At 40.3% G+C, this 27,561-nt stretch overlaps 1 protein-coding gene across 3 annotated transcripts in view; it reads right to left on the minus strand.

The window, feature by feature from the left end:
• Positions 1 to 27,561, minus strand: part of CERS6 (ceramide synthase 6) — a 129,775-nt gene that overhangs the window by 57,836 nt on the left and 44,378 nt on the right. For all 3 annotated transcript variants that reach the window (XM_050900243.1, XM_050900244.1, XM_050900245.1), the window contains exon 4: positions 2,914 to 2,971. In XM_050900243.1, coding sequence (XP_050756200.1) covers positions 2,914 to 2,971 — 58 coding nt within the window. The remainder of the gene's footprint in view (positions 1 to 2,913; positions 2,972 to 27,561) is intronic.

Genomic DNA, 27,561 nt, shown 5'->3' on the forward strand with positions numbered 1-27,561 from the left:
TACAGCAAAGCAAAGAAGTGGCAGGTTGCAAGAAGACTAGGTCAAGTCGGGAGGGAAGGACAATAATACAGAAGTCCCAGTATTTTGTTGCCTGGTGATTCAAGAGCCAACAAAGAAACTATAAAAGAGGCAATGCATTGGGCATAATGTTTTAGGGAGAGCCTTTTGTACAATTGAGTTGGTTCACTTTTCTAAAGGGAGTACCTTGTGAGAGTAAAAGTTGTAAGACCAACTAATAAGGAGCACTTTCCACTCAAGATGGCAAAACCAGCTTTCTCAAATCAGGGATCTTAACTATCCAGAAATGGGCAAACCAACCAACCTTGAATGATTCTGCTTGTTTGAAAAGCACCAAAATGCAGTTTCCCTTTTAAAAATATATTCTTATTACATTTGGATGTTTGAAAGACATACTGTATCAAAACATCTTATCCAACTATCCAAAGTTATGTACTAACTAAGCATTGGCTTAGGTTTTAAAAGTCAAAGTGAATATTTCCAATGTGGTGCTACACTGGTGGCATATTCCATTCTTCAAAACGGGAACGTCTGTAGTATTTACTCTTTCTCACCCTCTCCCAGTAAGGCAGCACGTGTTGCTGTGATGGAACTGCACCCGTTGGGACTGCCGTTGCACCTGGGCTCACTCACCATGCTTATCAGTCTTCCGGACTATGTATCTTAGGGATGGTCTTAACCAGACCTTGTTATCTGAAAGGATGCAGATCTCTACTGTAGCATTAGCACAGCAAGACACCGCTGACTACGAAATGAACCTTCTCTCCAGGCAAAACAGCTTTTTGACAGAAAGATCTTTCTATCAAATTTCTAAGAGAATTTATTATGCTTAACTTTTTTTCACTAGCTTCCTAAGGAAGCAATTAAATGTTTCTTTGCAACTACTCCATTAAGAAAACCAAGACAAATTAAAAAGCATTTTCCATTTTGGTACTGTAGCAAAGCTCTGAAAGAAGTGTCTCTCTCCAGATTTTAGGGTCTGGATTTTATTCCTCGCAAACCCAGATTTCCGCCCTAAGTAGACCCAGCAAAATCTTTGGTGTTTGACAAACAGCAAAAAGCCTCTACCTTCTTTTAGTTATACAATGTTACTAGGGAGATGGGGTAAATATAAATACAATCACAATCATAATTTTGTTAATTTACATACATCCCCATGTGAAAGACCTCAGTATACGAAGGAGAACACCGGAATAACGACAATACCAGAAAATGTTGCGAGACTCATTTACAACACTGTATAAAAATGAGTACATACACAATTACATAATGAACAAGTTCTCTTTGTAAAAATTAAACATGTTGAAAGTTAAAATTACAGCAAAATTACACAACCGATCCTTGTTAAGCCTGTTAAGCAAGCAATGGTATACCTTGTTCAAACAACCATGCTATGTCAGCCAGCCCTCCTCAAACTGCAGTGATATGCTGAATTGGGAGGACAACATACTGCACTTTGCATGTCAACTCAGCCTTTAGAAACAGCTCACAATGGCTTGTAATGAAGCATGCATTTACTGTATTCTTCTCAGTCTTTAGAAATGCTGATATTCAGAGTTTTTCCTAGAACAGACGCTTTCTTTGTGCTGAGACAGATTCGCTTTATTAATCATAGGTATACTTTCTAGCAGTGATTTTGTGATACTGGCTAATGGTGATTTTTGTGGTATTTGCGGTAATCCATAATAGAGAAATTCAGAGGATAAAGCCTCCGTGCCCTTGTGTATTATAGAATCCTATGAACCCACAGTCACCATCTCTACACACCCGCAGGCCGAGTCACCTTTTAGGTTGTGACAATTGCTTATTAAAACTATTCTCGTATTTCATACCACAGACATGGATGTAATCACAGGCAGAAAACAGAATATCAGACCATGACCATACAGCATGTTAATGGATGAAGTACACGCAAAGCGTAAGTGTTCAAGGAGGCAGGGAGAGGTTGCACATTACATGCTGCTCTGGTCCATTCGGAGGACTGCTGCACACACTTCCTCTGGGGCTGACTACTGCTAAATAGCTGAGAATGAGCTCTGATGTCCCCTCTCTGCACAGGCACATCATCAGTCCTGCTGGCACAGGGTTGCCTGGCACCTGGGACAGCCTCAAGAATTACAACCATGAATAGGATGAGGATTTTTTTATTAGCTACTTATACTTACAAAGCACCAGAAACATTTAGGATACATTTTCTCGTGTCAAATTTTTATCCAAAATGAAGAAGATAAGATTACATGAATGCACTGAGACCACACATTCCCCTAATTTCACCTCTCAGAACTACGCAAATATGGCCCAACTTGCACAAAAGCTCTGAGAACTAGTCACACTGTAAAAATAATTTGCACCATAAATCCATATTACTGTCTACGGCACGGTTAACAGACCTCTGCCAGGGTGTTTAGAAGCTATCAATACCCTTCTCTGCTTAAATCACCAGAAACACAGAATTGATGGGAAACTCCATGGAAACTTCTTTCCACAGTATATCAGACAAAGAACGGGCAAAAAATAGCATTTTAAAAAACACTAATGGATTTTGTTTGTTAATAAAAAGCAACCTCTGCCAGAGGCATTTAAACAAGGATGATGCAGAAATTGACATGAATACTTTGGTAAGCCTTACTGCCAGCTTAATGCCTATAATGAAAAGTAATAAAGTGAACTAGGCATGATGCTATACCAATTTATTTTTTTTTACCCCATTAAATATTGATAAGAACTTATATTCCTTACCAATGCCAGTAGCAACTCATTTTATGAATGCAAATTAAATTTTAATTTTTATTCTTTGTGAACATAAGTTTTATGCCTGTGCTTTATATTATACCTATACAAGACTACAAACAAATCTGTGATGTGTTATGAAAGCATAATAATATAAGTGCCTACCTTTTTCAGGAACCGTACTCCATAGGTAAATATATAAAGGTAAAATGTAAATCTCCACCTGCAAAAGGTACAAGAGATTAACTCCAGGATACCAGGTTTGCATACTTTACAGTTCAAAACATGATTTCTTATAGTACTGCCAAACCACCACACCCTGGTCACATTAACAGAAGTTGAAGCAAAATTTTGACCTGGTTTTCTACAAATTTGTTATCAAGCATTGTGCTCATCTGCCTGCTTTTCCCGGCCTCCCATTAGCCCTCTGAAAATACTGGCTAATTTCACCTAAACACGACAGGAAAAAACAAATTTTCAAGGATAATTAAGTTTTTAAAAGTTTCATGAAAACTAGCAGGACAGTGGAGGACAGAGGACAATTTGCACGCCTATTGCAGGGAAGTTCACTTGTTATTAGACACCAGGACAATGACAATAAGAAATTTTATTAAGCCTTCAACAGGTGACTAATTTACAGTGCTGCACATCAAATACAGTCTTTAGTAATGAAAAGCATCATCCACAATGAGCTGGAAATTCGCTTAGCAGATTCCAGCACTTCACTCTTGATTTTAGGGAGTGCATTTGTGTCAGATAGATATGCTGGACACAGATATATATCCACAATTCACATCCGCTTCCGAAGAGTTTCCTTGATAAAGATGATTCTACATTTTCCCAAGTACACATGAAATAATTGCTGGGGTTATAGTTTTTTCCTTTCAGATAGAGGCAAACTAGAAGCTAGGATCAAGATGTCATGGAAAATAAGAGAGAAACCAGCAGGAGATTTAATATGAAATCATCCTCTCCTCTACATCTTTCTCCCTTCCCCCATAAAAGAAGACATACAGAGTATCTTCCTATCTTTTGGACCCATTATTGGCTTAGGAAAGAATAGTCAATGGAAGTATAAGGAAATAAAATCAAAACCTCATGCAGTGTGAATTCTTAGAGGAATTCCTGTTTTTTTTTCCAAGGGTTGAAGTGACTACACAAACATGCTTGACATAAACACCAGTGAGGTACTATTCATAACGTTTATAGCAGGATGAGACTTAGCTTCCTTAGTGTGAGGCAATACTGCAGCGTGAATCATCTTCAATTACGTATTTTACAGCACTTAAAACTTTCTCTCCACTGGCAAAACTATTAGCTTATGGTTAATTGGCATTGAAGTGTGTTCAGACATTACTGGAATGGTTTCAAAACTGAAAATGCTCCTATGTAAAAGAAGGTTAATCCAAACCCTCCTCTTCAAAGCTATTTTTACAAGTATTTAGAAAGAAAGTTGTGTCATACATAAATAACCCTCTGACAAGTTGAGTAAAGGAGAGCGTAAGAACATCAATGAGATTTAAAGTGTGATACTTCAGGCTGAACAGAAACTCTCTTATCCTGTAGCCTCTACAGCACTGCAGAGATTAATTTACTCAATTGATATGATACAAATACCAATCCCTTCAAGGGTTCAGTCACACTAGCAACACAGCTTGCAGCTTTCATGCTGGCAGTTTCCTCAAGGTACTGCAAAAATAGCATACTCAGAGGCAAAATGTTAGTTATGCTGGTAGAAACCTTCAGATCACGCACATGGAAGAAAACAGCAAGGACAGCAATATGAAGGAAGGTTTTATTTGGGTAACAATTTTCTCATTAAGCCGGTCCTACGGCTAGGAAACCTGCCATTTAACTTCAAGGTTACATACCTCATCTAGTGAAAGTTTGAAGGCTGTCACTGAAAATAAAAATACTAGGAGGGAAAAACTGTCTAACCTAATCTCACTGCTGAGCACTCCCAGTGCCCTTCTTTCACTCCTAAGTGTGAGCAGTTATGATAAATTCCTCACAAAGAGTTTTCTTGTTTTAAAAATTCCCTCAATACCACCTTTATTTCACATTTCTCCAAGCAAAAGTTGTAACATATTTGAGGACGTTTGTAGCTTGCTGTTGGGAGATGCAATATTCCACAGAGGAGTTCAAAGGCAGTCTAAAGTACTTGAAATATGTTAATGGTTAAGTTTTAGATGGTGGCTCTCAGGGATTTTCCAGTCCGCATGGACGTCTGGAAGACTCTGGTTGCAGCATTTGCTGCAGCTATCACCTCAGAGGAAATAAAAAGGTCCTTTCCTGAAACAAGCAAATTCAGAAACACCAATTTCCCCATCTAACTTTCCACCCACCTCCCAAAGTGCTGCCACTGCCGTAGATCTGCGTTAAAGCCATGGATTGCCCTGTAGGAGAATTCCTGGAGCTTCGGAAGAACCTCAGAGCCAAGAGCCACCAGATACTATTTGGGTCTGCCAAAGACAATCAACTTGCTCCAACTGTTCGAATGCTACAAAGGTGATACATGCATACAAGTATATGATAATATATGCTATTGGTCTTCTTTCCTCTTTTTCCCTAACCTGCCAAACAGGTCTACTTGGATTGAGCATCAGAAGACAAAGCAAGGCTCAGAACTAGGTGATAAAGCTTGTCAAAGTGCTAACTTCTTAAAAAAATAAGTAGTATTGGTAGAAAAAATTCCTGCTAAACAACATCCACAAAAGCTATTCAACAAACTTCTGGCTTGGTTAAACTGCAATAAAGAAAAATTCAAAACAAAGCAAAGTCGGAATTGGCCCCCAGCATGTTTATCATCATTAATCAGCTAACTCAGTTGGTAGCAGAGCTACAAAGGACTTTCCACTGCTCTGTACCAGGGCTTTTCTGTGGGCTTCAAAGGGAAATTCTGACAGCTCAATACCCTAATGGGAATCTCAATCCCATACAAAGAAGTCCAAGGAGTTTCCCACATTGTTTTACCGCTACTTGTAGATGGTTTATTGCTGCAATTAACAGCAAAACATCCACTGGCCAAGGTCGAATAGATGAACACAAGAAGGTCTGGAAAAAAATTAATTTTAAGTTATTAAAGTATTTATTATTATACTGTAAGTGAATATATCTGGTCTAACTAGCTAAGTAACTATGTTCAACATTTTAGTAAATGTTGCACATTAACTGCTAACACCAATGACCTTAACAACTGGAGATATTTCATTTGTAACTGTCTTTTTAAATAAAATAAAATTAAAAAAAAGACAAAGATGTAACTAGATGCTTGTTACCTACAAATTAACATATATTGAGATCTATAAAATCCACATTAAACTAAATCAACAGTTAAGACCATTCACAGAATGAGTGACATTTATGAGGCATTACAGTCAGAAGAAATATACATACAACAAATGGTCAAAATTAAGGGATGTTGTTCCCATCAGCTTCAGCTGTAGAGTAAAAGAAGGCAAGGAGCCTATCTGTAGCTGTCAGCTACGTGCTATCAGAAATTTAATGGTAGATACACCAATAATCCTTTGCACAAGGTCACACATAGATCACTATGCCTCTGAACACACCGGGAATTGAATTAGCACTCAGTTCTCTGCCCGGTTTCCTACTTTGCTGCAGGGAGCCAGTAACCTAAAACCCTGTTGATGCTTTATTGGTATATGAGCAGTCCTCACTCCCCCTCAGTCGCCCCTTTTATTCGGTAGCCCAGCAGTAAGAACATCTGCCAGGCTTTGGAAAACCTAGGTTCAGTTTTCTCCTCTGTCACATCTTTCACACACTCCTGAACGCTTTGTTAGCCACCAAGTCGCCATGTGTAGGACCATCTCTTCTTCTGAAGCTGTTTTATGTAGCAGAAAATACTCCATGATTTGGGATGAAGGACAGGGAGGAAAGGGACAGGAACTAGGTTGTGAAGCTGCATTATGCACTCAAAATCATACAGACAAGGCCAGAAGGTATGAGACAAATATATTTCATGCAACGTAGATTTGCCCAGCAAGATTCCTCCAAAGGTGAACACTCAATTCAATTCTCTTGCAACAAGTACTCTAACGAAATCCATCATTCACAATCTACAGTATATACGTCTTTATCCCTCTATTTGGGTCTCACTGCAGCCTGCTGATGAAGAGATGCAAGTGCAGGGAAACAGTTACAAGTAGGAATCACGTCCACTCACAGTATAGCCCAGTGTCCAAATCACCTTAGTATTTTGGGAACTTAGGGAAAATGTTATTTCTCTCTGCACAGGACATCATAGAAGAGAACGACATCTTTCTTAAGTGTGAGGTTATCAAGTCTCATTCCCAACTGGTAGTTGATTGAGAGGTCTTTAATTTGTCCTAGGTAATAGTCCCAACTCTCATAGTTGGAAAAAGCCCTTAGCCTGAGCACAGTCTGAATAGTCACAGACCCAAGGGAAGGGAAGATGTCTGGCCAGTGGCATAAACCCTCTCTAGTACCCTTTCTGGTATCCTGCTCAAGGTTGTTCTTAAGCATCATCAGCTCATGCTGAACGTCCCCAGGTCACTGGGGATAGTTTTTTGGGTCACAGCTGGTTGTCTGCACCAGGGTAAGTAACAAACTCTTCTAAAACAGCAGTAGCAGAGCCCAACAGACTAGGAAAGGCAAAACAAGATCTGTACTAAGATATCTTTTGTTCCCCTTTCCCTGCAGCAATACTTGCTGCCCTATTAAAGCCATACAATGGAGGCCACTAGGTGAAGCACCCCATTGTGGGCGACCAGCACATCAATTTACATTTAACTGAAAGATGAGGACAGCTGAAGCTGCTCTGTTTTGTGAGAATTTGCTCTGGCCCTCAGACTTGAAACACTCCTCCAGTCAGTTGTATAGAGACACAAAATTTGAATGACCCACATACACACAAAGCATGCTGCTTTAAAGACTTTTTAGGTTAATTTAAATCCAGCAAACCCAGATGAAAGCGCTCAAGGAACAAGTATTCTGGAGGACTTGATCTGTCTGCTCGCAATAGAGTTTATGAGGTTCACTTTAGTCCTGCACTAACATGCCTACAAGACTTCCAGACTGAACCAGGCTTGCGTCTGGTCTGCTGAAGCTTAGAATGAGGGATATCAAACCTGTTTACATATGGCCCTTCTGGCAAATCCTTCAGGTTGTGCTGGTGCTTACCAGGCCAGTGTTTCAAATATGGATGTGACACACTGCAATGAAGAGTCAAGCTAAGTGACTCTTCAGTAACAAAAAAATGAACTCTTTTCTAATGTAATCTTAAAATGAATGCTCTAGAGCCCCTCAAGAGTGCAGCAACAGATCTGATTGCTTGTTCAACACGCGAATGCATTCCTGATCCAGAGCACGGACAGTTTCTTAATCTCTCAACCCTTTTGAGTTGCTAATGAAATTTTAAAGAAGCTTCAGCATGACACAGAACACTAAGACGACGGAAAAGTTGGAGACTCTACCAACTAATCTGGTATACCCCATCATGCTCAGTTCAGCAAAAACTATTTAAGTGCACACTTGAGCAAGCACTTCACTAATTTCATGCATATATCTAACCAGGTTCCCTTCATCACACTGATGAATTTTGTCCTTAAAATTTCCCTCCAAATTTCTGCTCTGAAATGTGAAATTAAACTTCAGCTAATAAAAACGAATTGTTCATGCAACGTGCAAGCAAAGCACCACCCTACCCCATATACACACATACATATTTTACAGAGCCTACCACACGGCGTTCATGCTCTGCGTCAGAAAGACGCCATCCTCCCCATGGACCTGCTGTCCAGCAGAATGAGCTCAGCATGGCCACTCTCCCAGGAAAAGGGCCGCTTCTCCCAAGAACAAGGCTGAAGAGGCACAAAGCCTCTCTCCTCCTGCAGTTTTCCCTTCCATTTGTTTTGCAGGAAGACTGGCCAGCTGGGCTGTGAACACGGGCACTCCTGCAGAGCCCCCAGCTTAGCAGCATGCCCCTGGCAGTGCCCAGCCCTCCCCACCGAAAGCACACACCCCCCTTATGGCTCCAATGCCAAACCAGTGTCTGCTGCCCAGCAATGGTGTGCAAGGATCCAAAGTTATCCAACTGACTTCTGACAAGCAAACATGAAACATAATAAACGCACAGTGTTAAAAACATAACAGCCATTTTGCTTCCAGAATTGTAGCTGTTATTTACAGAGATGCTTTTGCCACTGATTTGCTACAGCCAGGGCCACAAACAGCAATGTAAGAATGCCACACTTCAAAACAGTTAACATTAAAAAACCCCTTATATTTAGCAACTAGCCATGGGCTCACCACATTGCCTGCAGGTGAAGAAACTGGCTTTCTGGCTCTGAAAACTATTTTTAGAGAAACTGTAGACTCCTGAAGTTTTTCCCATGGAAATTCACTTCAGTAAAATTTCAGATTTGCTGTTCTCAGTCACCCATTGCTCAAGTCCTGGCAGTGGCTGACAGACCTCTGGGCTCAGGCTTTGGGCTGAAAGCCAAACTGAGCCTAATGCAAACTCCACAGGTGCAGGCCTTGGTTCTGGAGATGAGAAGGCTTGAACTGCCATCACGCAGCTTGTTCTTCATTTTAATCCCCACCGTCTGACTGAACTGGGCAAGCACATAGCTGGGCTATTGCAATCGTTAGCTGAGACTGAAAACTATTTTTGCTGCAATGATTTCCTGTGGCTGTGAAGAGTATGTTCGCTGTGAGAGTGCTCAAAGGAGCATTTCTGAGGCTGAGTTTAAACAATACTGAATGTTTATTTCTTTTAAATGGGAAGCATTGCTAAGTTCCCTGCATGCCTACTGTGACTTAAAGCGGTCCATGTTTTATCCTCACATTGCATTTTCCTGCTCCCCCAAACACAGTACCAGAGCCTTCAACTTTTCAATTCACTCAAGGGGACTTAATCCAATTAATGCTGCTCCTGACATAGCCAAGGATATGTATTCCTTCTAGATGGTTATATTTAAGGAGAGATAATTATAGGATGATCCCAAAACCAACGGACTCTGAACTTTTGGATCAACTGCTTAATATTTGTGACATTATCTACCAACCTATTATAGCTCCCATTTTAGGTTAAAAAAACCCAAAAATCAAAAACAAACACCAAACAAACAAACAGCAACCCTTCTCCCCTAAAACAACAAAAAATCCCCACAAAGATAATATTTTTTTAGGCAATAAACCTTTTAAAAGTACCAGACAGCACACAGAAAAATAATGCTTAATCCATCCAAAACCTAGAACTACTAGCACCTCAAACATTTAATAGTCTCACAAATTCAAACTTAAGACCTTTTGTATTGTATCACAAGCGTTGATCTTACAGTATTAAGACTTCAATCTTACAGTAGTTAAGTTGCACAAACCTGTGCTTTTGTATCAGGCACACAACAATTCAGGTGTTACTGTGTTTCACTCTGAGCAATCTTTTTGGATGTTTTGCCTTCCCTGATCGAAGCCCTAACACACAGAGGCAGTAAGCAGTGCTATCCCACAGGATTGTTAGGGAATTCTGGTGGATGACTATTAATACTTCACAGCCTGCGTCACTATCTAGAACAGTAAAGCAACAAATGGCCACCTTCTTTTGAGACATCAGCTTTTTAAGGAATTTAGATCAGAGTTCCAACTCTTCTCCAGGCAGAACTCAAAATAAGACAGGGTGAAGGTAATTTGATAACCCAGGTGGCACACTCTCAGCTTCAGCCTGGTACGCACGGACATATGTTTTCACTTGCAAATTTTCAGAGAGATCTCCTAAAGAATTTCTACTCTAAGTTCCAATCTCACAATCTCCTTCACCTAATAAAGCTTGTTTAAAATAAACTAAGAGCTTTATTAAATCCTACATCTGCATGTGCTTAGATCACGACAGACCTATACACTGAAAACAAACACAGAGCAGATCAGAAACACAATTAGCGGGTAGGACAGCCCCATGGCATACCTTCGATTGGTTCAGAAACCAGATAGAAGTGCAGCTCTGTTTCAAACAGTCTGTACCCTCCACTAAATCTTTACTTATCTTCATTCCTGATAACTAGTCTCATACAAAGCTGCAAGCATGACAATATGGTTGATGGCAGTAGCCCCACTGCTCCAATTTGCTGCCTCCCAAGATTTCTGTAATGGTAATTTGCTGCATTTCTGCAAAGCCTGGCAGATGCAAGTGGGTATAAAGAATGTTAATTAAAAAAATAAAAAATAAATAAATAATAATAATAAAAAATCTTCTTGCCCTTTTTGGCATGGTACTGCTGTTGAGTTAGACTGAAGCAACCATGCAAATGGTAAATAGTTCCTGCACTATGGTTAAGCAGAAGTTATTTGAGGAAGGAGACAGTTACGTACTGCTCACTAAGATGTGCAAACCAGCAGGTATGATAAATTGAGAAATCTTTATTGCTTTCCTCTTCAATTTTCTGGCTTAAGATTTGACTGTCATCTGATTTTCCTCTTGGCTGCAGTTTGAATCAGTTATTTAATATTTAATGTTACAGTGTCACTTGAGACCAGTCCTGTCCTAAATCTATATGCTCAAAATGCAGCTCTGAAAGGCTTAAGAGCAAAATTTAGTAGTGCAGAAAAAAGGAAAGGAAAGAAAACACAGTACTAAATTTTGAAGTGATGCAGTTTTATAAATAATAAAGCATGTTTATATAATTAGACCAGAAAAGATGCATAACACAATAGGTGTTTCGGTAATTCCTTCTAGCTTACATAGCTTCTGTTTAATGGTTATGCAACTGTGCTCTTCTGAGTGCTTCGAGGACTACATGAAATAGATCTCTGAGGTCTTATCAGAGCTTTATTAGCATTGCCAAATCTTGCCCTACAAAGAGGTATTACTATCTGGAAAGCTCATGGGAAGAGCACACAGAAAAAACAGATGTTGCTGCCACGCACCCTCCCCTGTGGTCTGATCAACAGAACTGGATTCTCATCAGTGATGTTCAATGCACACAGCTGACACGTCTTGGAGAGAAAAACTGACCCCAAGTCTTTCCAACCTGGACCTCTAGTCTCCATTCTTACTAGTGTCTCACAAGTCACCTGTTTCCAAACATGGCCTTTCAGCTCCCCTCTGGATATCACAACAGCCACTCACTGTCCCACTCTTTTCCAGTTCTAGAGGAACAAAAACTTAAAATCTTCCAGATTGCATTTGCTTTTCACCTAGCAATGTTGTCCTAGCCATGATGGCCAACATATATGCATAAGGCAACTTTTGTGACAGGTAATTATCTTCTTAGACCAACTTGTATTAGCTGTTTCCATTTTTTCTCATGCTGAATGTTACTTTCCTGTAGCATTAAGTAATCTGCCTCAGATTGGTTTTTAGCCTGCTAAAGCAGATGCTGATCCCTTACGGGTATTGATCTTTCCAGAACTAGGCTAGGTGTTAGGGTTGTTTCTCCATTTCCCTGAAGAAACCGCCCAGCCATGCAGCATACTTTGTTCCATGCAGCACACACTGAGTTTGTGCACAGCAACCACACACCCTTGATATTACACGGTTACAGATCAGTCTTCTGGAGAGGGTTTGCTGTTTCTTCACATTCTGTACTTCCATTTCACATTATAAACCTCACCATCTTCTAAGCAGGAGTTGCAGTGCTGTCATAGTTGAGATAGGAGGATAAGCAAATTTTGTAGCAGTACATCCAACCCTCACCTTGTCCTTAATTTTATTTTCCCTTTTGCATGCTGAAGAAGTACATTTACTTAGTCATTTATGTTCCTCCCCTTTCCCTATGTCCCAGTTATCACTTGCTGCACCACTGAAACTTTAAAAAAAACCACTACAAGATGCTCGTTACAACGAAGGTTGGTTTTTGGTGTGTTTTTTATTTTTAAAGATTTAACATGTTATCTTTCAGTATTCCAAGCACACTACAAAGAAACAGGGACAGGAAATTTTTGTACTATTTTTCATGCAAAAGTGCTGTCATCAGAGCAGCAAGAATAAAACTAAAGAAGCCAGAAACCCAAATTTACCAAGAAGCACCATCTAACTAAACTATACTCATTAGTCTGAAAGTATTTAAATAACTAACCATAAGGGATAGCATTAAATATTTCAAAGCACAGTTTCTGCAGCACCTTGTACTGAATATTTCCTGTCTGATAGTCACAATTTTAGCCTGTTTCAGGGCCTGATCCTAGAAGATTTAACCTGCAAGTAACTGGGACTACATGAGCTGATGCATTAATTTACTCCTCAGGAGAAATCCATGATAAAATTTAACTCTCACATACTCATGTTTCTTTCATCTGCCAGTTTCTTGAAGTTCAGAGAAGTGAAAAACAAAGCATCCCTGAACGAACAAATGCTGGTCACCAGTCAATAGAAACAGAAGGGCCTGTCACACTAATGATATCAATAAAACAGAATGAGTGGAAGAAGTACATGAAGTGCAAAACATGTAATGTACAGATGAAGTTACCAGAAAGGTCTCCGTTGCAGCCTGGGCTCTGCATTCTGCCACAGCAGGCCTGTGTATACCCACCCTGGTGAGACACCAAAGCAGAAGACAGAGGCTATATTGAACACTGGGTTACCATATGCCTATGGCTATGCTAATAACTACCACAGCATCATCCCAAAAAGCATTAGGGGAACTAGCAAGTTTCTCACCTCCACCAGCACTGCGTACATGTTCTTGCTGAGGCCACTGCCAACATCTATTCAGTCACAGGCCACTGCTTGCCTCTTTTGAACCTAACAATACTTCAGTGATGCCTACCTTGCCTGTCCTGGACACACATATGATGCTATGCCCAAATATCACAAAAACTACTCTGCCAATCAAAAATTTGTTTCCATGTAGGTACAGGAGAAATCTTTCCACAAAAGCATTTTGATAGACAGCCATACAAATGCAGCATTAGGCAGGCATAATCTCAACCCAGGTTAGTTTATAGCTTTCAGCTCTCAGCAAAGAAAATGGAGAAGAAACAAATAAAAAAAAAAAATCAGAACAGCATATTGTTGGAGATATGTGAGAAACAAAAACAAAGGATGCTACTTAGTTAACGAGGCGTGACCTTAAGAAGAGAAACAAGATGACACCATAAGTCAGCCGGCTAAAGAAATACCAAGATAAGCACAAGGGCAACCAAAGAGCTACTTGAACTGTGAGTGAACTATCCTAATTAACATACTAGAAAACCCGCCCTCGGGTAGGGAGAGCCCCCTACCAACAGAAACCCCTTCCTCACAGAACATGCGCAGTAAAAAAGGAGGATGGTGCAACTTTAAGTAAAGATAAGGCTTGCGAGAACCAGTAGGAACAAGGGTAACTAAGCAAAACTGTAAAAATACTGATAACTGTTGCTCGAAATGTATAAAATGCTTTACCGTGTGTTAACCAGGTGTGCTAGCTTTGTGGAGTTACCACCTAGCACCCATCTCTGCGCAGACATGAAATAAACAAATATCTCGACTCTGTGTGTTAATTGGCTTTTTTGCACACCGGGTGAAAGAATCCTGATTTTTGGGACAACAATATGACAAGCTGCTACATTAGCTTACAAAATATTTACATCTGAAGAAAATACTCAGTTCAGCTTTCTCTAAAGAGCATGAAAGTACATTATCGGACAACTTACTAAGGCAGAAAACAATGTAGTTAAATTCCTGGAAGTGAAAAATATTAAACAATGTGGAAGCTAATTCTCCTCTGTTACTCTGTGTCTCCATGAACAGACACACACAGTCCATGTATCTATAAAATGAAAGGTCATCAAATGTAACATAAAACTGTGTAACAACATAAATATGAGGGAGAAGAGAGGAGTAAGGACCTGCATGCTGATTCATTCATTGCTGTGTACAAAACAAAACCTTACTGCCACTACCCTTCAGTGAGTAAGGTATTTTGATACAGGTTGATTGCGACTAGCAAACTGTAGAGAACAAGTCATACTCAAGTTTCTTTCTTTTGGTATAGGCTGAAATAGGGAAAGATACCAAATAGTTTTGGACTACTGAGTCTGTGTAGTTTGCAGTCTCCTGTGGAAGAGAATAACCTGCTACAAAAGGCATCCCTGGGGAGCTCCCGTTAGACCAAATCTGTATGGATTCAGTGTGAATTTGGCAAACACCATCTGCTAGTGCTACACATGCAGAACAGCTAACAACTCTGAAGACAGCAGAAATGGGAATAAGAAGGGTATCCTTCTAAATTAGCATTTTGTTCACATTTGTCTTTTTTAAATGAAAATAAGAGTAGAACTTGGTGGATATCTGCATTTACCGAAAATCCAAAAATTTGCATCCACATAAGAATGGATAATTTATTCTGAACCTGACAGTCACTCTTCATGAATGACTACTTGCTTGTAATGCATTTCATAAAGTTATTACAGCCTAAGCGAACATTGCTCATGTCGCTTTCATACTGCAAATGCATTACAGGTCAAACAAAAGCATAGTTTGGATTGGTAACAAAATGAACATCTTAGAAACAGAAAAGAGAACTTTCTAGGAAAACACAAAGCAATAAGGAGATAAAAAGTACAAGGCAAAAACTGCACAAGTAACCACTAAGGCATATATAAAGGAAGCAAACACCAAACCTACAGGATAAAAGCAATGAAGAGCAGAACATGTTGTGAAAGGGAGGAAATGTTTTTGCTGTCTTTCCTCTCTTCCACTCAGCTTTAAATCCAGTATCACAGATGAAATAAATTAAACTTTCCAATAATAAAATGATTCTTGCCCAAGTAGAATAGCAAATAGTGTAAAAGAGTTATTATCTATTAATAGTGAAGGTTGTGTTTACTTCTCAGATCTGTAATGGTGCTTGTCAGTTAAGAGAAATTTTAAAAGCCCTCAAATTTTGGTGGCAGTAAAATATTTTTAACAAGAGAACAAGAGATATCAGTACCTGAAATCTACCACTTAGGAGACATCAGTATCACAGACAAACACACTAACAAATGGTGAAGAAGACGCCCAATGCTTCAAGTAGAACAAGAGAGAAACTGGGAGAAAACCCTGTGCTGAATTCACAGAAGATCCTCCCCAAATCATCAAGAGTCAGTTTTTAAGCCCCGTGAATCCCACCTCCTAAGCATCAAAAGTAGTCTTGAAGTCTGTAGCATCCCAGACTGAACTCTTGCTTTCTTGGCTGTACATCCCCTATGGCTCTTCTGAAAAATCCCAGCTCTGTCTCAATGTTCCTTCAGTTTCAAGCCACTTGTCTGCAGTGTTTGGCAACTTCATTTAAAGCTGAGGCTGACCAAAGAAGGCAGTCGGTCTCTTCCATAATAAAGAGCTAGACAATTCAAGGCACGTGGAACATAAGAAAGCAGCAGCTACTGCAGTCTTTGCAGTTTTCCTTTAGTTGTCTTTAATCGTTGTATTGCGACTGTAATTTTGAACTAGTGTTCACATTAACTAGAACTTAGGGAAGAATTATTTAATTTCCATAACATAAAGTAATGAGCACACACAAACCACAAGAGAATGGAAACCTAGTTAATTTATTATAACCTTGCCTAATGTGCAATGATAATGTTAAGTGATGGTGTCTTTGCAGGACCAGCACATGAGTTAATTTAAATTATTAGTTGTGTTAAAAACTGTGTCACAGAAGGCAGTAAGGGCAGGGAATTCAAAGTTTTAAGTAATCCAATTTGAGGGAAGAGGGGAATTTCATAAGATGCAAAATGAAAAGTGCTTACAGCACAGTCTAAAAATACGGTGAGTATAGTCTGAGGACATGGCATGGACATCTTTGCCTGTCTCCTCCAGCAGAACAGCATGGGAAGAGGGCTGGTGATTCCTGACACTTAACCAATGTTTTGATTTCCCCCTAATCCCATGTTTGGGCACAGAGACATCTTGAGGCCCAGCTTAAAAAGAGAAAACAGAGATCATAGACCAGATTCACATGTGAGCATGGCAGATATGGTAGGAAAGGAATCACAAGGGAAACTGCCAACCTTGCCCAATTCTGGGGTCTGTTTCATAGCAGTCCTGAACTAACTGGAGCCTCTTGAGCAGCATACTACAGAGTTGCAAGAAGTCTACTCCCACCTTCCCCTTCACCAGATGGTTCAGCTTTCTAATGCAGTAGAATAGCAGGGCAACAAGAGCAGAGCCAGACCCAGTATTTTGCTATTCAAAAATCGAGAAATAATGATAGGAAGAGTTAGATAAAGGGTGTAAACACAGCCACAGGAGCAGCTGTTCAGCAGAAAAGCATTCATTCTCTCAGCCAGTGCTAATCTAAGCACTCTTACAGAGCTGGCAGCAGGAAGAGATGCACTTAGAGCACCGCATGGCACACCATGCCCTGCTCCACCACACCACGTCCTCCCCCCCCACCACGTGAGAAGGGGCCAGGTGGCTGCAGCAATTTCCCCACTTCTCCCCTCTGCCACACCAAAACCTGAGCTTTCACACTGGATGCAAGTACTGCCCATGCCTCCCCGGTTTCCCTTCTGTTACTCAGAGGCATACATGTTCCCTACCACCACAAGCAACAGTACTCCACCATGCTTATGTGACCACCTTGTGATCCACAACAGGAAAATTTGACTGACAAGCACCTTATGTTTTTATGCAGGGTGACCTTTAACCCCAGTAAGTATAGGGTGCTGCCCTATGAAACAGCTGTCCAGCCAGCTGTCTGGCACAGGGCAGGGCAAATGGGAGGGCAAGGATACAGAGGTCAGGGAGGTGGCCTTTACTGCTTACTAGAGCTGCAACGGTAGCCTGTGCTGCTGAACTACAACCTGAGCCAGCCTGTGCAAGTACGCCACAGCACAAAAGAGCATAAAATAATCATAAAAGGATGTATAATTAAGCTACTTATCCAGCCTGGACACCAAAGAAACGTGAATAGTCCAGAGCCTAATACAGATGCTCTGAGAGGCAAAGCTGAAGGCATAAACGCACAGCAAACCACACTGTAGCAGCTGGGCGTGATTGCCCAGACTCTGCCTTTGGAAGTGCAAGTGCTGAGCAAGCTGTGCGTTGGAGAGGAGGCATGTGCAAGATGTTTAGCCTGGATTCATCAGAGAGCAAGTGTTAGGGCAGAATTAAAATTGCTGTCAGTGGCTGCACTGTGTTCTCACAACTTTAAAATTAGGACAGCTTGCCAGCCATTAACTTATTCATGTGTCCAGGGACTCAGGCTACAAATTACTATATTTTATGTAACTCAAGGCAACTGGTACTGTCTTACCTTCTTTCTCTTGAAGCAGGGAAGCCATCAGTGAACCAGCTCTGAATAACATCATATGAAAAAGCATATTTACACTAAATAAAAAGCTTCATCAATACTCTTCTGCACTGACTTCACATGTGGCTTAGAGAGAAACATAAATTCAACTTAGCCTAACCTGGTATCAGACAAAGAAATCAGTAATGTACAGAGCTATTGAGTGCTACTCTCAAGGAGCAACATGTCACCCTGATGCAAAACAGAGCAGGATTTCCGTCTTAGCTTTATATACCCCAACATGACTCCAGGTCTTTTTGTACAGCACCAGTTTCCCTGACATGAGTCTCAGTATAAATGCCTCATTCTCTTTTACCTTCTATTGAGGCCTTGCATTCAAGCACATCTCTCTTCCTTTTCTGTGATGTTATTAGATATAATACTCTTAAGAGAATAATAGGTCCTCAAATGTATCAATCCCAGAGTCTAGATGTAACTCTTACAGTACTGTGATAAAATCGCAGTATTTTACATGCTTACTATAGGTAACAATTGCCAGACCATCTTTGCTACTCTTTACACTTCAGTTGCCACTTGCTAGATGACTTCAATTAGAGTCTCCTTTTTGGCATTCGTGACTCATCTCAGCTTCCCTTCTACCTGCAGCTACAATAAACTCTTCTTGCACGCAGCGAAGGTCACATCATACCTGTTCTGGAACAATTTCAGTCTCCAGCTCCCTCCACATCTCATTGAAAACCCATGTCCTCCCTCACCAAGCTGCCTCACAAATCTGACTCTGCCAACACCTGAGCTCCTACACCCTGCTACACCCTTCATGCCACAAACGCCTTTTGCTCACATGGCTCTTCTCTTCCTTACCTCTGTGCTCCAGTTTCAGCATGTATGATACTTCATAGTTAAAGACTTAAGATTAGTCTTCACAACAGTTCTCTAAGCAAACTATGGATACAATCTATTTATCAGCACAATACCAAATACTCTGGTTGCCCAAGTAAATAAAACAATCTCTTTAATGACAAATTACTGCTGAATTATTGCCTCAGGAGAGCAATGAATTCCATGAAAGAAACATGAAATCCTGTTTAACTACTCAGACCGGGAAAAACTATTCAATTTTCACTATTCAATTTTGAATATGCTCCTTTTCTTTTTCATTTAATACCTCCTGGTTTTTGCACAATGAAGACAGGCCGTTGCTGTTCTCCATTTATTTTCTTCATACAAGTCATCATTTCCGTATGTTTTTATCTTGTACTAAGGCGATCCTCTTACGTTGTCTCTCTGATCTCTTGCACAATCCTTGGAGCATCTACAGTCACTGTGCTGCTATTTGCATCTGCAAAGTACCATACTTTCACATTACACTTAATGAAAATTTTAATTAAAAATGGCAATGGAACAGTTTGTTCTGCTCACACCAGTCTAGCAGCACAATGGGAAATAGTGACAGGCAACCCAGCTTTACAGGTTTCACCAGTAACAGTTCTATTCCCTTCAAAGACAGCTTTCCCCGAGTAGTATAAAAGCTAGCCTTTGTTGCTCCCCCTTGCCTTACACTAACACCATCATTAAATCTGTATCACCTGATGTATGAATCCTTACCCAGACATTTCATAGAGTTCAAGGTTGCAAGAGACCAACTAGTTTGGATGGGCTCATATCCACAATGCTCAAGGCTGGAACACTGGATAGCACATGCCCAGGATCTACTTTACATTCATATGAAATATAGCTCTGAAACAACATAGGGATTTGTGGGTTTGTGGGTTTTTTTGTTGTACCTCCCTTTCTTTTCTTCCTTTCCTGCAAGAAGGATCCACGCTTCTGAAATACTAAGGCTGATGTATGGCACGTTACCAGAATGGCCTGACACCAAGCATATGCTGCTTGCCCTATGGCACAATGTAGAGGCACTAGCCCTATAGCACAACGTAGAGGCACTAGGCCTGCTTGGATAACAGGACTATCACAGCTAGAAGAGTCAGATTTGGGAAATTTTATATCCTTATCATCTGTCTGGAGGAAACCCTGGAGTGAATTATCTTTTCAATGAATTATCCTTTCAATAGTGCCTGCATCCCTTTTGGCAAGAGGTAGCAGCATCACCACAGAAGGGAGTCCAGTAGCAAATAGCTATTCATGAAGTGCAGCCCATGGGAGATGAGACCGCCTGGGGCAAAATGGAGTGTGACAGTGAAGGCGCACCCTTATTTTCCAGCTTTGGTTCCACTGTGAAGGCAAAGGCGACTTTTTTAGACATTATTTTGTTTCAAGTAAATGAGAGCTGAGATCTTCAAGCTGCTGTTTTTAGAGAGACACTAACATAATGAAAACAATAATAGAACCTCACAAGTTTGATAACACCCAGAATCCATTTTTGTTATTAGTTGTTCTTTCTCTAAAATTTCTACCTTAGAAATCACACAGCAGGTTTATGACTCCCTTCTTCTAGTGGTTAAAAACCAAACCAAACAAGAACACGCTTTTTGCTTTACAAGCAATTTATGGCTATTTGAGAGCCACCAGTTTACTTTCACCAGCAGTTTTATGACATACTTCTATCAGGATTCATTGACATGAAGATCCCATATCTTTTAATGGTAAGATACACATTACTTAGTTACATGACATTCAGCAAAGAAAAAATAAAAGTAATCAATAAAGACCTTCAGAAAACACCGTTAAAGTGGTCTTTACTTCTGATGAAGGCTGTCAGACTCAGTCTTTACTGGTTTTTCAAGTGCAACAAGTACAAACAAATAAGGATGCCACATGGAAAAAAAAAAATCAAAACTGGACAGGGCTCTCTGTGTGTGTTATAATAAAAAATAAAATTGTTGGTTCCAACAACAAAAAATCCTGCCAGCCATGAAGATTTATGCTAAGTGAGAGTAATTTCTCAGATAATTAATTTGAAAAGGGCATATTGTTTTACAAAGACAGATCATGTAGCAGTTGCTCCTCTTTCCTTTTGATACAATAAGCTTGGCACAGCTGGAGCGTACAGACAGCAGCAGCAAACAGTGACAATGCAAAACTTCTTCCAAGTAGGATGCCTCAAAATTTATTTTGCAAAGTGCTACACTTTGCTGAGTGAATTTAAAGAAAAATCTGTGTTCACACCGTCTAGCCTCAACTTGATCCTCCTGTAGGTTACAAGAAGTTAGCTTGGGCAACTTCTCAGCTTCACACTGGCACTCAGAGAAACTGGGTCAATCACAGCAGCTGACAGCTTCCCCAGCTTTCCCTTTACAGGTCTGTTTTAACATGGTGGTGTTTTGAGTTAGCAGCTCTGGGGAAACCACTTCATTGCCTGACCTGAGCCAAAGCAGACTCTTGGCTATAAACCCAGCTACTGTGCTTGAAGGAATACACCTCCTCTTATTCTTCCTGCCCAACTCCCTTTGTTTTAAGGCCATGGCGGGGGGAGCGGGAGAGGAAGTCTACATCCAGACACAAAGGTGTACACAAACATACACTTCCAACTCCTCAATGATATCACACAATACTGTGTTCTTCAGACATCACTAACAGAAATACAAAGTAGCTGCTCCAGTATTGTAACAGTTTCTGTGAAGCACTGATGAATATTTCACTCAAGGTCACAGAAAGCTAACTGAAATACTGAAAAGAAGTAAAGAAGTTAAGGATCAGCAAGAAAAATATGCAAATGATTCACTTTTTTCGCCTGTATAAACATTTATTAGTCCTATTAATTGTTTCAGTACAAAGTGTTCCAGAAGAAAGAAATCATAGTAATTACTTAGGGGTTTCCAGTACTATGCCTCATTGCAGAGTTTGCTGCTATTTCACAGTGACTTCCAGAAATTTTGGATTTTCCTTGATGCTTTCTCTCTCAGGCGAGACTGCTGTCCTCTGATCATCTGTCAACAGAAGCACCTGTCCCAGGAGCACCCAGATGCAGCACACAGCCCACGGCAGGACACAGCCCACTGCAGGATGTTATAAGAAGAAGCAGCAGAACTAAGTATCTGCCCAGTTAAAAAAAAATAATCCAGAATTACAATAACAAGGAAAACTTCTAACTTTTTATCATCATACTAGTTAGGTGTGCAGTTTCCCTTTCACCAAGCAGCTGGTTGAGTTACCAGTGCTTTAGATCTCCTGAACAGACCAGAGCAGCAGGGGAGAGGTTATGCCTCGTACCTATAAGAAGGTTATGCCTCATACCTATAACAGAGCGAGGAGGAACAGCCATTCCTGTCCCATGGAAAATAGCAGAGGAAAATGAGGGAGATTTGGTAATTCTACGGCCATTGAACAGTAACTATCACATTCACCCCAGAGCATGTAGCATGGCTTACAGACCCATCCCCTTGTTCTCTTTTCTGGTTGTGAAACACTGGTTAGTCCTCCATTGCATGTAGCCCTGAGGCAGCTAAAAACCTGTATTCACAAATCAGAATTAAATGGACCCATAATACCATTTACCACATATTTTTGCTTGCATCTCAAAGATCATTGTATTCAGCAGTGGTTTAGAAGCTGACTTAAGAGGGCTTGAGGCTATTAAAAATTCAGAGCTAGAAGCTTTTTGACGCCTATTTATTTTCTAGTGCTTTACTGCTACACACAAAGCACAGACTGATGAATTCTTTTATGCGCTTTGTTAAGATTTGTATCAGCACAGTTCAGAATTTCAACAACCAAGCAGCTGTCTCAATTTCTTTCCCTTGCATAGTTATTTTTCCAGTACAATTTTGTGGGAGAGAATTACTCTGCTAGTCGAGAAAAGCAATATGGCCAAGAAATCACAAACTGCCCATAAAATTTTCACACAAATGTGCACGAGAAGTGAAAAAAATATTTCGTATATATCTGTCTCTATACACATACACGTGCACACACATATATATACACAGCTATGGAGAGATAAAATCTCCCCAAAAGCAATGTGCACAAACACAGCTTCAATTCCTTAGGAAAAAGAGTATGTTCTGGCTAGGAGATGAGACAGACTCTTCTCTCCCCTACATCAAAACCAAGAGACACCCCACTTACACATACTTCAGCATCCAAGCTTCTTCTAGAGAAGAATGAGGAAAAAAAAAAAAAATCTTTGAATCTTCAGTTTGCTCATTTCCATGCTTTCACATGCAGACTGTTGTATAAACTCAAAAAACTCTCCTGGCCATATGTTTCTGTCAGCCACTCCTTGGAAACCATGTAAATGTCTCTAATAAACAGCTTGCTTAAATGTACATAGCTGTAGGACAGACAAGTCATGAGCCTGATGACATTCCAAAGTCCCAGGCTAATAACTTAGGGCATCACAGGTTCTTTCCCTTTGCTCCGGACAACAATGGAGGAGGACAGGATGCTTGCTCTTTCTATACTATTTAGTCTTTGAGAAAAGCAGATATGCCTACACACTGGTAGTATGAGCAGCAGTGCAATACACTGAAACCGGGAAGAAACTGGAAGTGGTTTGGGAATCACTACTGCATTGGCTTTCTGACACATCAGACATTAACAAAGACATTCTTGGATCCTGTATTCTGTCTGGCAATTAGCAAAGTCACCATTCATGGTCTTCCAAGACTTACATCCTCCCAGTCGTCCCCAGCATACCTTGAAGCCCTTTCCCCACTAGCTTATTCCATGCCTGGAATTCCCATTCCAGTATATTCAGATGCAACATTTTTCCTTAAGACATTTTTGGGAACTTATTTGTGGTCAGACATCTTCTTTTTTTTTTTTTAATTTAAAAAATTTAATTAAAAAAAAAGTTTCTGTGCTAGAACTATGCTCCAGCAGAGTTGTTAGAGCATTTGATCCAATTTATATCACCTGCCTATAAATAGATTGATAGTCCTCTGCAGAAATAACTTTTAGCCTTGTAAAGTACGGCAGATACTCTCCATGAATAACACAGAAACCACACAAACTTCAGAAAAGATTCAAAGTAATCCACTTTCTGTGTCTTCTCATGTGCTGCATACTCAAAGTGCAGAGCACAACATCCCTACGCTACTCTTGTTCAGGAGAAAGCCTGTCTTTCCTTAATGTTAGGCTGTGCCATGGGGACAGAGAGAAAGGAATAAAAAACAACAGAAATGCATGGCAGTAGAAAAGTCCACTTTGCTCAGTTCACCACTTTTTCTTCTCCTTTATGCACCTTGCATCTTTCAAGTTGAGGAAAGGAGCAAAACTGCCTAAATTCCCAAAAGAGAAAGAAAAGCTATGGACAGACTCACCCCTGCAGCTAATACAGTAAGCTAAGTGCCTGAGCATTACAATCTGAGGTTATACTAGGTGGATGCCTTTCCTAGTGACCAAAACCACTCTGCTGATAACTCCAAGTGTCATGTCAGAATCACCAAATCCTTGAGAAACAACCCATTGACTTGCTAATAAAGTAATCCTCAGCACCCCATTTATTACTGTCTTTCTGACTAATACTGGATCATGAATCATCACCTGGTGAAATTATCTATTTCATATTTCATATAGGTACTTATCACCATAACATCTGAAATCTTAAGCAGGTACATGATACCATTGAAGTCTCACCATTAGTGGTCTCCACAGCTCCGACAATGAAATGGTGCCTTTCAGACTGACGCACAAAACTCTATGGGGTGATTGCTGGTTAAGGTCCCTGCAAAGTAAGTTATTTTCACTACAATGCTGTGGCACAAACAGTGTCTATAGACAAGGGATTTTATTACTGCCTTTTTCTTCATATAACCACCATCAGCTAATGCCCAGGACATCTGACGAAGGCTGGCAGTAAGGGAATTATTCTGTTTTGGGGGGGGGTGGGGGGGGGGAAGTGTAGGTTTTGGAGTTTCTCTGCACTCTGTTTAGGACCAGAATTGAAGTTGCTTGAAAAGAAAAAGAAGGGAAGGGGTAGAGAAAGTGAGAAGCTTGGGACAAGAAGAATCTAATGATTAAGATACTCTTTTAGTCTGTTTGGGCCTGGATCTCGGGTGTCATTCATCCCAGCCAAGCTTGTTTATCATTGAGTTTCACTCTCAGCCTTTGTCCTATTGAAGCTCCTCTACCTTAGATAGTACCTACACTACTCATTTGGCAAGAAAGATAAGACAGTCAGAAACGGCCTACGGCCCTTCTGGCACAGCTGCCTTCTCCTTTGCATCCTGGAAAAGCCACTCTGGGCCCAAGGAACACTTTTTCTAGCAGTAAATTGAATCATCTCCATGTAAAAAGAGTTGGAGCTCTTTTTGAGCAGCTCCACATTTGCTGTGGGTTCTGTCACTTTTCTTCCCAAGTCACAGTCAGCCAATGCAGTTGCCAGCAAAACTGAAGTATTCTCTGGAAGGACAACAGCAGCTCAACAGTTGAAGGTGTAGGTGGGGATCACTGTCATTTTGCTTGCTCTGTGCCTGCTTATTACATAAAGGCACATTTCTTTCTCTGTCAGGGCTACAAAACTCTCCACTGGCACCCCAGTTACTGAAGACTTGGAGTGCTCCCCTTCCCACGACCGTCCTGGGAACATGTGCCTTATGCAGCCCAGAGCTCTGAAGCAGCTGCCACACATGAACTCTTCATCCGAAAAGCCACCCCATTAACTCAATAGTTGTGAAAAGGCTCCAGACCTCATACAGAAAGATTTATTTGCTCCAAACATACTGAAGCACCTCGCTTAGTGCCCTGATGCATAGATTTAACTAGACAACCATTTAACACCCATACTGAGGGGAAAAAAGGGTATCCCTGGCTTCGCAGTGCTATCCTGACTACCTACCAACAACTCCATCCAGCATGTGTGATGGGACAGCTGGTGGCACACACTGCACCACTGGAAATGCTATCAGGGCAATGCACACACGGTTGGATAACACCACATTCTCACAGAAGCATGTATAGAGATGAAGAGGCAACTCCCACTGCACCTTCTGCAAACCACGAGCAGAGAGAACCTGAACTATCCACTTATTATTATTTACACCACCTTGCTTCTTTTTGGACAAGTATTATCATAACTATTAAGTACATATATTGCAGTAATGCCCAATGGCTCTCTCTAAATGAAGCTGGCACTTAATTCGGTCAGTGTAACTTAGTGACATTCATTACAGCTTGACCTTACCTTCCAGTTTGCATTCATAGCTCTCATCTGCATGCTTTTTCCATAATGTATGCCACAAAGGAGCAAGTTCAGCACCCATAACTTTCCTATCTGTGCCTGTATTTAATGGTATGTTTAAGTTTTTTCTACCTCTAGGTCAGCCCAAATGTGCTGGCACTAATGCAAGAGAGTGAAGTCTTTGACCTGAGTTATAGAAGCAGCCAAATATACCACCCAAATACGCTAGCTCTAACAGTAATACAGTTTTAATTTTTTTCCAAGATTCCGCAGCCTTTCCTACAAGGTAAGCAGACAAGTGTATACATTAACAGCCACAACCCTTGTAGAAAAAAAAAGGTTGTTCTTCACTGATCTCAAAAATTAGTAACTCTAAGACTACCAGCTGCTGGCAACAGGATGACTAGGTTTATCCGTAATCTCACCCTGCCTGGCTTTATTAAATATTAAGTAGGGTGGATTTTAGCTGTGAATACCAAGGAAACGACTTAAGCATTCTGACAGTTAAGTTCCTCTGTTTATTAAAGGGCAATCATCTTTAGACAACTTATCTTTCTTCTTCTAAAATAAAAAAAAAGGACTCTAATTCTCTGAGCTAGAGAGACAATATGCTTAACAGTAACTCTTCTAATTTGTCTCCTGTTCAGTCCTTAGTTGAAAGTAAGTATCAGTTGCTACTCGAATAACATTTCGTCTATGGTTTGGCTTTAGAAAAAAATGCCTTAATACATTACTTATTCAGGACCATATTATGAACCTTCCTGTATGTCCCCACAGGAAAATAAAGTTTAAGGAAAATACTTAGGAAACCTACAAAAGGAAAAAGTATGAAATATATTCAGGAAATCTGCATGAATGATACAACAGTATATTCCACAAGTTGGTTTTTTAATATACACACACACACACACACTCCCCTCTCTCTCTGGCTGGTCTGCAGTGTTTTTGCGATTTCTTTACTTGCAATTTCTTAAAGAAATCATTTAAGAATTGTTAGGAATAAAAAAACCCCAAAACTTGGAAAACAATATTAACTAAGATTTGCTTTCTAACTTAAATAGGCTTCCTCTGTTTCTGCTGACATTTCTACCTAACACTTCTTTCCCAGCTAACAAAAAGTGTAACTACAGTTTTAAGCCAGCAATAACACAACTACTCAACCAACAGGGTGTAATAAAGCCAATACTTGTTTATGGCCTCAGCAATATTTGCCAGGTCTCTTGATTGAGAGCATGTAAAATCTGCCTTAAATGCATGACCTTCCATATCAAAGGAACAACATCCAGCAGTGCTAGAGGGCTGAGTCTCAGAATTAACGAGTCTTTCAAATAAACTAGTACCGTTCTTTGTGTTTTGTTATGAATTCAATGTCTATCAGTCTTCCTTTAAGAAAAACACGTAAATATTTTAAGTAGATTTAATTTTCCATGCTCTTTCAATGCAGATTAACTATTAATATGTTACGTCCAGCTGGCATGGAACTGAGATATTAAAAACAATGGAGTCTAGTTAGAAAACAACCATTATGTAGATAACCAGTTT

This window comes from Gymnogyps californianus, chromosome 7 (assembly GCF_018139145.2).
Source record: "Gymnogyps californianus isolate 813 chromosome 7, ASM1813914v2, whole genome shotgun sequence".
Taxonomy (NCBI): domain Eukaryota; kingdom Metazoa; phylum Chordata; class Aves; order Accipitriformes; family Cathartidae; genus Gymnogyps; species Gymnogyps californianus.